This window comes from Scomber japonicus, chromosome 14, assembly GCF_027409825.1.
Source record: "Scomber japonicus isolate fScoJap1 chromosome 14, fScoJap1.pri, whole genome shotgun sequence".
NCBI classification, from domain to species: Eukaryota; Metazoa; Chordata; class Actinopteri; order Scombriformes; family Scombridae; genus Scomber; species Scomber japonicus.
Window position 1 is genome coordinate 14,168,951 of NC_070591.1, and position 11,824 is coordinate 14,180,774.

The window sequence follows — 11,824 nt, forward strand, 5'->3', positions numbered from 1 at the left end:
AGGAGCCAAACCCACTATAATACCTGTCAGCCACGCCAACTGCTTTGTTAAAACATTTCACACAGGAAAGGGTTGAGACCTGTTACTTCCAGGAAACACTGCCAAGATAACAACTGTGTGATAAAGCCATGGTCAAGTAAGTCATGTTCTTCAGTTTGAATGTAATTATGACCTCTTGACCTCCTTATTAAGTTAACTATAACCTCTTAGCATGTGTTGCATTCTTCTTTTCACTCATGTATGAATGAAAACAACAGCAAAAAAAAAAAAAAAAAAAAAAAAACAGGTCAAGAGTTGTGGTTTAAAATTCTGTAAAAAAAAAAGTCCTTTTCTTCATCCAAATTGAGATGAAAACCTGACAAATAACAATGTCTTCATTACTCAAAGACCTGGTGCTTCATCTGTTTTCCACATCACACACTGTCTCTTACCAGTTGTCAGGGTAAAGGTCACTGGTTATACTGTGGCCTTTTTGCATGTAGAGTGGCAGTACATGTGAGTGCAAAATATTAACAGTATTTCAGATAGGAGTTGAGCTGATTGGAGTGCTTCAGCATCAGTTCTGTTATAAAGAAGTAGCCCACTTTACAGTTCGTCCACTGGACTGAATTCTGTCTTTAAGATGCACTGTGAGGAAAGCTCTGACCTATCTGGGTTTTGTATATTTTTCATAGGAAACCACTGAGAGTTAGAAGTCTAACTCATCTGCCTTGAGCAATGACACCTGTTTCACTACGACAGCCATCAGAAAGCTATGACGCAAATGTCTCCCACTTTGTACTTCACACTTCTTGGTTAATCAGGCTCAGTTCAGGTCGGGTCAGCCTAACACTGCTTCGAGTGTATCTGTACAAAATTTCATGTGTCCTCTCTTCTCGTCTTGTCTCCACCATTTACTGCCTCCAACACCTTGCTTCTGCTTTGCTTTTTGCACCTCTGCTTTGGTTACTTTTCTTGCTGCTTTCCTCATTCACTTCTTTTCGTCTCAGTGAGCTCTCTCTCTCTCTCTCTCTCTCAGTGTTGCAAGAGGAAGTTGGTTGCCATGTTGATGTCGTTGTTTGAAGCTCTGAGAGCCTCGAGGGCATCAATCCTGGAAAAGCCCATTTCTACTAACATTGCAACCTGCAGGACAAAAAGCATCAAGTGATTCAGCTTAGAGGACATATCATCATGTAAGAACATTTCATGAGTGTGCCCACACATTCAAAGCATTTAGTCCTGTATTTAAGTAAGGCATAGGTGGGCCATAAAATCAAGAGTTAGTAGTCTGTCTGTCTATTTAGATTTTAAGACAAGCAGGTGATAAAATATGCAAGCGAATATCTACAAAGAAAACAAGACTGGACAACTAAATTTAAAAAAGGCACACATGTAAACACACACAGAAACACACCTGCTCCTCAGCGACAGGAGAGTTGTCCAATAGTGGCGGCTGTGTGGAGGGCTGTGTCTGAGCCTGTGGGCGGGGCTGCACTGGAGGGCGGTTCTGTCCTCTGTGTCTCAAGGAGGGGAATAACCGAGTCCACTGTAACAACCCACCCTGCACAATGACACACACAGACATACACAGGCAGAATCAAGCAGTTTTCCATATATGGTTGTGTAAATGCATGTATTTGTTTGCTGAAGGTGAGCAACAAGTAATTGGCAGGTTGAATCAAGTGTGTGTCAATCAGTGCATCAGTGTGGCAATAAGTGTGTCTTCATCTACCTGTGGTTGCTGCCTGGTGTTCCTCCGCGCCTCGTTGTATTGTGCCAGCAGCAGTTGTTGGTCGAGCATGTCCATCCTTTGCTGCCTCTGGATATCCAGTGTGGCGCCCATCCCCAGGGGCGTCTCATGAGTTGGTTGGGAGCCTTGACGACCAGACCAATAAAACATTAATAGGCTAACAAAAACAGATCTGTACATCAATAACAGACTGGGGTGACAGAGAAAAAGAGTTTGGTCCAGAGTTGCTACACTTTTCAAGATATAAAACTGTTGCTCATTAACAGAATAACTATTTTAGATATCCTGCACTTCACATCAACCTCATCAAACTCTCTCTCTATGATAGAATCATAGTGGTAACTACACTAGACTGTTGTTATCATGCTTCAGTTACGGGACAAAATGTGGAAAGCCACATTGTTTGGCACTGACTACTTTGAGGCAGATAAACACTGTTTCACAGTTGAAAGGCTTTAAATGAGCGTGCAGGACATTACAGACTGGAGAGGAAGAGATCGTCATGGCAGAACATTTAATGTAAACAACCTTTCCTTTCCTAAGAGAAATACTTCAATCACTAAAAGATAGGAAACAAGAGTCTTGCTTTAGCTAATTAGCCTAACTGTAAATACAGCAAATTAAACAATTACAACAATTTTGTAAGGCAAAGTGTGGAAAATATCGAAAATAAGTCTAACTTCTACCAACACTAAAAGAATCTAAGACAATTGACTTTCAACCTTACCCTCCGGTTGTAAATGATATTATGCTAATTCCATTGATTCTGGACCACAGCACTAGTCTAATGACTTAAATGTACACGTTATTATTCCTCAATTAAACAGAGAGATAGGGTGCACAGGTGGTCGAGTGGTTAAGAGCGCATGCCATGTACGCAGCCGACCCCGGTTCGAGTCCCGGCCGGCGGACCTTTCTGCGTGTCACACCCCGCTCTCTCTCTCTCTCTCTCTCTCCCGTCATTTCCTGTCTCTCTACTTTCAAATAAAGGTGAAAGACGAAAGACGAAATTTTTTTCTTTAAAAAAAAAAACAGAGAGAGATAACAGTTGGACTCACTTGAGAAAATGGGCTCCAGAATATATCGTCCAATACAAGACACCCAGGCAGGCACAAAGAGGAGCTTCTGTAGCCAGAGAACATTGGAGTGGTACAGTCCACCCGAGATCTGAAAGGTACATTAATGAAAAAAAAGCCACCTTAAGCTCATTATTTTGGTTCTCCTGTCCATACATAAGTTGTGTACCCATATAAATTGGGGCGGCTGTGGCTCAGGAGGTACAGTGTATGTGAATGTGTATGAATGGTTAGTTTCCTCCTGATGAGCAGGTTGGTACCCTGTATGGTAGCTCCTGCGATCAGTGTATGAATGTGTGTGAATGGATGAATGATATATGTAGTATAAAAGCATTTTGAGTGATCATAACGGCTAGAAAAACGCTATATAAGTACAATCCATTTACCATTTACCATTCAAATGACCTCATGTAGTATTTTCATATATGGTAAATGAAGATGAGAATACTCACCAGTCCACTGAGTGCAAGGAGCCACATGAAGGGGCTGGAAGTCAACAGCTGAGAAGTAGACAGAAGAGAAGAGAAGTAGACAGAAACAATGAGAAAATTAGGAAACCAAGTATTCTCAAAAATTGTCAGGAAGAAAAAGAGAGAAATTAAAACAGACGCATCCATGCCCACAATAGCAAAGCATGGACTTACCTGCAAGCCAACGATATAGACCAGAGACTTGTTGGTGATGTGGATGTGGCCCAGGACTTGAGTGACTGGCATTGCAGGGATAGACAGGTAGAAAGGCACAAATAAAGAGAAGACTGGAGCGAGCCTGAAAGAGGTAAAAGGGAAAATCAAGAGGATTTAGACTATTAATACTATAATTACAGGGTCCTCAGTAGCTATTAAAGTGACCAAAAACCTATTTACTTTTAAGATAGCTACTAGTAACTATGGTGACCACACTACTCACAGTCCTGCAGGCAGTTCCTCCACTTCATAGTTAAATAGAAACTGAAACGCCTGGGCCAGCAGAAAATCCATCAGTGCAGACAGACACCAGGTGCCAAATAGGAAGGACTGAAATAAAGATATACACCCAACACATAAAAAAGGTCAAACTAGAAAACAAAACTCTGTCTGTTGCTTTGAACTGCAATTATATTTTCAGGAACATAATATCAGTGTCAAACATTGGTTATGTGGCAAATTACAGCTTCTCCTCTAAAAAGTTAATGTTGACACACACATGAATCTCCTATTGCTACAATTATAAATTATTTTCATTAATGATTAATCTGAAGAGTACTTTCTGTAAGACTCCATTCATTATTTAATCAATTTGTCAGATAATTGTAATCTACCGTAACCAAATGACAAATTTACAGTCCAAAGTCCAAAGATACTCAGTTTACTATCACAAGCAACACAGGAAAGTTTAAAATCTTTACAATTAAGAGGCTACAACCAGCAAACGTTTGACATTTTTGCTTAAAAAAAATTATTTAAAGATCAAAATAGATGGATTAATTTTCTGTTCATTGACTAATAAATGAATAAACTAATTGTCACAGCTTTAATAGTCTGATTTATGATTATACCTTTAAGATAATCTCAAAGTATCTAAACACTGTGCTTAAAAGTAACTGGACTTTACCCACAAGCCAACCCGATGTCATGTGACACAAACTGCAATTTAAAACATAAATTCCACCCATTCCTTTCTTTCAGCCAAAGATATCTGACAGACTATTAAATCCACGGTACCTATCCATCTACTTTATCAATCCACATATCTGTACATCCATCCACGTTTTTTTATACTTACAGCAAACTTCCGGGTGCCAAACCTCCTCTCAAAGATTCTAAAGTTATAGATGAGCAGGCTGCTGCAGAACGCATCCTTCACATCCAGACAGACCAGCCTGCCGAACAACAACCTCCACACCTGCAGCACAAGGGAGAGCAAAGTTATACACTAACACAGGAAGACAGGCCACAGTGTGACTTCTTACAGTAATGGCTTTTCTGACAAACACAGTGTACATAACTTGAATGTCATGCCTTATCTCACTTATCATAACCCATAAAGAAAATGCTATATGGTGATAAGAAAATATTTTGAAAACAGTCTGACTTAATTATTTTAACTCAAAAGTCCAGGTTAGATTTTTCAACGGCACTGTTGTCATCAAGGAGTGGAGTTTGTTTAGTAGTCATGGAGTGTCCGCTCTCTAAAAATCCAACAGGTGGTTGTTTATGGGTGGATCATAACCTCTGTATCTAATTTGAGGACCATGAGATGCAGAATAATATACTTTCAGCCGCAACAATAAATTCATTCATATTCAGCTTTTGAATTAATCGCCAATTATTTTTTCAGTTGATAAAGCATTGAGTCATTTTTTAAGCTTTCTGATTCAAGCTTCTCAAATGTCAATATTCTCTGGTTTCTTTTATCCTCTATGACAGTAAAGTGAATACCTAAGACATTTGAAGACACAATCTTGGGCTTTGGCAAACAATGATCAGCACTTTTCAATTCATTTTTCTGGATCAAACAATTAGTAGATTCATCAGTAAAATAATCAGCAAATTGCAGCCCTAATTGTAATACTTGTCTACTTACACTTGCTTTATGAACAATTTGCTGGTCTTAAAGCATGGTGGTGGTGGTGGTGGTGGTGGGGATGGTCTAAGAAGCTCAAGTGAATTTCAAAAGCTTCTTTTTTGCTTAAATAATTGTTTGGGTCTAAGTAAACATTTGTCCTGATCATAGTTAATGTGTTCTTCTCTCAAAGGGAAACAAAAACATCTATATTGGTGTTAAAGAAAAGGTCAGAGTTCGCCACAAACAGCCACACTGATAAAGACACATGCACTCACTGGCCTCTTTATTAGGTACATCTGTGCTAATTATCTGCCATAAATTCTACATTTATTAAGATTACACATTTTCAGCTTTTGTTGACACTGTCAGGAAGGTGATAATTCTGCTTTACGTTTATTACTAAGGTCATAATGGGTGATGGTGGTGTATTAGGAACACCAGTCAATATAATATACCCCAGTACATCACCACCACTTAATACGACCTCAGTAATAAACATAAAGCAGAATAATTACCTTTTTGTCAATGTTAACAAAAACTGAAAATGTATAAGCTTCATAAAAGTAGAATTTATGGCAGAACTGTTGTGTTGGATTGAATTAGATTGTACAGGTGTACCTAATGAAGTGGCCGGTGATTGTATCTGGACATAATCTGTGTTCTTTATGGTTTCTCTCTCCTCTCTCACATTACCTGGTGCTGCTGGGTGACAGCCTGCAGACTGTATAGGAACATGTCTTGGTAGTGAGGCAGCAGAGTGAGCATCACAGTCAGCCCATTGAGCACCAGCAGGAGGCCTTTAGACAGAGGAGCCTTATCTGTGAACAAAACACACATAGACACACAGTCTCCTTTTTACAATGAGCAACTTTAAATATGTTAAGGCGTTTTAAATATTAGGTACGATGGAAGAAAGAGAGACAGAGAGAGAGAGAGAGAGAAAGAGAAAGAGAAAGAGAAAGAGAGGCGGGGCAGACACATATCCTGATCAATGCTCAATAACACGGAATTGACTAGAGGTATGAAGAGTGTAAAGACATCAGCTCCACTTCTTTCTATCATTTCTGAGGCTTATTCAACATCATATGAAAAATGAACTCAAAACGTAGGTTGTTAATTAACTAAACGCGGCTGTAATTGACACACACAGCTCAGTGTAAATGAATGACAGGGCAATGCTACCAGGCTAATGTGGCTACTGCCGATGAACCTGACAGGTCGATGCGGGGAGAGAGCTGCGTGAAGCCCGGCTGCGGGTTTCACGGCAGACGCGAGGATACTTACAGAGGCCCCGGGATCCGGTGGTGGTAAACATGGTGTCTCAGAGGAGTCACGGAGTCAAGACGACGACCCTTAACCCCGCGGCGACGCGAAACTAACACCCAACAACCGAGGTGAAGTTGGAGAGAGGATCCATGCTGTGACTGAAGTCAGAAAGAAACGGGGGATCTCCTACGGGAGCCCAACACGCCCAAGAGTCAGTCATTCGCAGTCAGCAGACATTATATAGGAGGTGACCAGTGGAGGGCACAATTACTCTGTGTTGAGCAGAAAAGAAAAGCCATTAAATATCACCTCCTGACATGTTTTAAGATGTAGGGTGGATTAAGGTAATGTGGGACACTTTTTACATTTCTGACTTGTTCCATTACATTACATCAACACCTAATATCATTATGAAATCCCCAAGATGTTTCTTTTTTTTAAATCAGAAGACAATGTTTAGATATTGTACTCAAAAGGAAAATATACACATATATTAATGTTCCTTGTGCCAAATCATTTCATAATTTAATTTAGTAGGCCTACAATCTGTTTTGCTTTCTTTGTCACATAGGTAAAAAAAAAACAAACAAGTAGCCTCTCTGTTCACATGTGTAATATTAAACAATATGTTGTACACAGTACACATATACTAGTTAGCTTTAAAATAATTGAATAGAAAAAGAGATAAATGCACTGGAGCTTAGTTGTCCCACATTAGTCAATGTCCCACATCACACTACTCCACCCTAGCTATAAATAAAAGCAGGGTTGGGAAGGTTACTTTGATAATGTAATAGATTACAGATTACTAGTTACCCTATTTAAAATGTCATAATTAATGTATCTAGTTCAATTACATAATCAAATTAATGTAGCTGATTACATGTACATACAACTAATGTTTTCAGCAAATGTATCCATTAAACCCACCAAAATCTAAATTCATGGATACTGACATGATTTATAAGGGAGATCATTTCTTGTAAAGCACGATTTATCTCTCATTTGAAAAAGTATTTATTTGTTCATGTAGATTTTGGAATATAAAATAAGATATTTTATGAAAAATGTCAAAAGTCTGGCATGGGCTTAATTGCTCCAAATAAGGTCCACCTCATGATATAGTTATGAATTATAAAAAATATTGATTTCATAGAATTAAAAACAGCAATATATGTATTCAGTAACATGTTTAATACTAAGAAAATGAGGAAAAATCCTCCTCCTCAGCAAAATCTTAAAGGCCTGACTGCAGATGTATCCCCCTTTGTAATCATCAACATCTTCATAAATAACTGTTATTTAAACACACATTTTTTTCTCAGTAACTGTAACGGATTACAGTTACATTTATTTTGTAATTAAATTACATGACGTTGTTACACGTAACTAGTTACTCCCCAATTCCTGACAAAAGGCTTTACTTTGAATAATAATTTGTGTCTGACATATGTATTTTTTCTCCCAAAAAACATTTAATCATTTTGTGACAATCCTTAAAATGACACGACACCTCCTCTTTTTCCTTCATTAGAAATCCCAGAATATCTGAATATGCAAATATGTTTAATTTCTAAGGTTAAAAAGCTGGCTGGACACAAGATGTCTCCTACTTCACTGTAAAGTTCACTCTCAATGTTTGTGCTCTGGAGGTTTCAAGTTTCCACATTGTGTAAGCTGCATACTGGAGCTACTGGACTATCTTCTAAACTAGTTGTGATGTCCCAAATCCCGTACACTTGAAATTTGAATTTTCAGTGAGCAAAAACAAACTTCTTTCAGCAGATAAATGTGAAAACAGCTGACCAAACTCTTCACTTACACCATTCTGCATCTCAAACATCCAACTGTAGGAACAAGAAGAAACACACATTTTTGAGTGGGGGGTGATTTCAAATACTAAAAAAGAAATTCACATTATACCTTAAATTACATAAAATAACCAAAAATAAATCAAATGTAGTTCTTTCCTCTTGTCCTCACATGTACACACAGCAAATATTTAGTTTCAGTTTCACCTGTATTTAACAAGTGTATGTCGTTGTCGACTTGTTTCTATATTTATGTTTCTATTTGCTTGTGCATAATAGTGACATGTTCACGTTTAATTGTCTTTGTTCAGCTTGTTGTCCTTGTGTATCTTTCTGATTGTTGTGTGTAAGTACATTGAGAGCCACTAGAAACCAGAGTCAGATTCTTTTTATGGGTAAACATATTTTGCCAATAAATCTGAAAAGAAGAAAAAGAAGAAAAAGAAGCTATAGAGTGCTTTTCATGTGAGATGCCAGAGGCCTTAACACAACTACATGAAATAAATACTACTGACACAACATAGCAGACAAATGTAAGTAAAAACTGTAAACACAGAAAAATTAATAAAACATACATATAAGAAAAAGATTAAAAGAAGCCCTAAAACAGTTAGTACAGCAAAACTAAAACCATGGGAGCTGAGGTACGACAGATAATGCTCCCTGAACACCACACCACAGTGCATCCCCATAGCAGTCAGAGCAGGGTCATCTCCATTTGAATACTTTTTCTGCCTGGTGACCACTAATGCTTACTTAACCCCCTGGGAGAACATGTTGTGAATCACTGATCTAACAACTGCAGCGCCCCTGCAGCTGGGATTTAGTGTCTTGCTCACAGGCATTTCAGCAGGGTATAGATGCAGTGGCCGGTTGATCCTCCTCATGAAGGGCAGTCTCCCTACCCATGATACTGCCCTGCTGTCAGACAGGGTATTCCCAGGCCCCAAAGTACCAGTCTGATCATGTTTGATCCTAAACCTTGTCCTCTATGACCATTTTGTAATATGTGTTTATGGGTTGGATATGCATACAACCGGCGGACAGGGAGTGTTTCGTGTCTCAAAGGCATGTGGTTGGCTTTCTGACAGAGTGATAGCAGAGTTAATTATCCATGGGGCCTTGAGCAGGATGTGTAGCTGCACCAAGTCCAGATTAATGGCTTTTTATTATGGTCCTCTGGCCTCATGCACACAGTGTCATATCTTGTCAAGGTCCAGACTTCCTTGCAGTCTGTGTCTTACAACACAGACTGCCAGTTTTATTCACATCAAACAGTGTGTGTACCTTCATGCCTGGCTGTGATTGCTCCTGAGACAATTGATCCAGTGCTTATGTTACGTCCAAGTACATTTGAAAAGATATGGCGAGCAGCTGTCTAATAGTGTTGCATTTCCTCATCGTCCACAGATGCAGTAGCGTGTTAGTTCCCATTGGTTAGTTCCCACCCATTAAGTCTATTTGGCTGCCTGTGGTCAGATGTGACTGCAAAGCAGAGCTCAGGAACAGCTTGCTAATTGTGTTTCAGACCTTCTCTGTCACTGATGTAGGAGTAAGGTCTAAAAAGGTTGCTTTGCCCCTGTTCTCAATCAAAGATAATCAGATTAAACAGCACAGAGTTGTGTGTGTGTATATATATATACATATATATATGGGTGTGTGTGTCTGTGTGTGTCTGTGTGCATGCGTGTGTGTGTGTGTGCATGTGTGTGTGTGCGTGCGTGCACGCTTACCAATAAAGAGACTCCAGATTTGGAGACAGCCTTGACTCCTGCTGTTTGCTTTGTTCATTAAGAGGAGATGAGCAGATGGTTTGCTGGTCTGTTGTGCAGTGCACACATGCGGGCACATACACACACACACACACACACACACACACATGCAAATACACATACACACATGCATGCTCAGTCCTGTCACCTTAGCTTTATCCTCCATTTATCTTTTCCATTACACATCTCTCGGCAGGACAATGCTACTCGGTGAATTGTGAGGGGTGTGTGTGTGTGTGTGTGAGTGTGTATGTGTGTGACAGAAAGAGAGAGAGATACAAGGGAGTGTGAAACAGTAGAGCGGCGCTGAATGAAGTCACAAACCTTTTTAGTCAAGACAGCCTGTGAGGTGGTCATCTGAAAAGCTGATGACTCATTCACACATTCAGTTGTGAATCATTGCTATTCACTTGTCAGCCACTCTGTATTCAGTAAGAACTGCTTGAAACAGAGGTATTGTTTTAGTTCTCCCTCACAGCTTATCTGCCTGTGTCCAGGAAATGGCACACCGCACATTTAAACAAGGTCGCATGAGCAAAACTCTGGCCCACTGTGAAATTTTTTTCCAGCACAACAAATGGTTTTAGAACACTGTGAAATATATTACTTAAGAATTTGTAAAAACTTAATACTGCTTGCAAATGAGCACCATGAGCTTCTACATTATGTCCTGGAGAAAACTATCAGCTTAAAATATATCTAAACAACTTCAACCCCTCACGTAATTCATTATATTCACCCCTCAGCTTTCTGCATCAGTTAAGAAATGCCTGGTTCAGATTTACATGTCTTGAGCAAACACTCTTTGCTTTCAATGACCTAGAACTGTCCTGACTTGGGTTTATGATGCTTTCAAATATCTCTTATATGGATGCCGATTACAGATCCTAATTCTTAATTATAAGTTGAGCTACAATTGATTTATATTGCAAGACATTTACAGGGCTTCAATCCAGGTTGAGTCAGAAAATATTACTTAGCCTATTAGTTTAATTAGAGATGGTTCCCTCCCCTTTCATTTTATAAAATGGCTACAAATTTTCACACAGCAAACCCATCAGTTCTTTTTAACACAATTGTTTATAAATGTTTTATCTTTATAAAAAATGGACTCAAAATGTGCTCTTTGCTATCTTTTGAATGACAGTTTAGTTTAGCTTTCTAAATCCGTCACACTCATCTATCCTTTAGGGGTGTGGGGGGTGTGATAAAAAATAAGCGTGGCCACAGACAGGTAGTGCAGCGTCAACATGTTTCAGTAAAGGACAGCTAACACGTGACCCTACTCACCACCTTCCCTGTCTGTCTGTCAATACTTACGTGTACGTTTTTGGAGATGGAGCAAGAATCAATGTCACATCACTCCCTATACCCTCACATACATGAAGACATGCAAGCACATGGATCCCCCTCCCCTTTCACCACACAGACACATTCAATCTGAAAGGTTTAACAGGTTTGTTTGTCTCAGAAAACAATCAATTAAATTAAATATAAAAATGTACATTTCAGACAATCCAACGTATTTAAAAAGAAATCAATAAAACTCAATATCCAAATCAATATGCACCTAAAGAAGACAATCAGACCAATAATGCATTCAGAGATTGCTCATGTGAAATA

At 39.1% G+C, this 11,824-nt stretch overlaps 1 protein-coding gene across 1 annotated transcript; it reads right to left on the bottom strand.

Moving 5' to 3' along the window:
• Positions 1 to 1,003: 1,003 nt before the first annotated feature.
• On the bottom strand, positions 1,004 to 6,762 carry ubac2 (UBA domain containing 2). Its single transcript, XM_053332782.1, has 10 exons — positions 6,637 to 6,762; positions 6,046 to 6,170; positions 4,570 to 4,689; positions 3,715 to 3,821; positions 3,450 to 3,573; positions 3,258 to 3,305; positions 2,788 to 2,896; positions 1,712 to 1,854; positions 1,394 to 1,540; positions 1,004 to 1,122 (listed from the first exon to the last, which is right to left on the bottom strand). The coding sequence occupies exons 1-10, from the start codon at positions 6,665 to 6,667 to the stop codon at positions 1,015 to 1,017; spliced, it is 1,062 nt and encodes a 353-aa protein (XP_053188757.1). The 5' UTR covers positions 6,668 to 6,762; the 3' UTR covers positions 1,004 to 1,014.
• Positions 6,763 to 11,824: the final 5,062 nt, after the last annotated feature.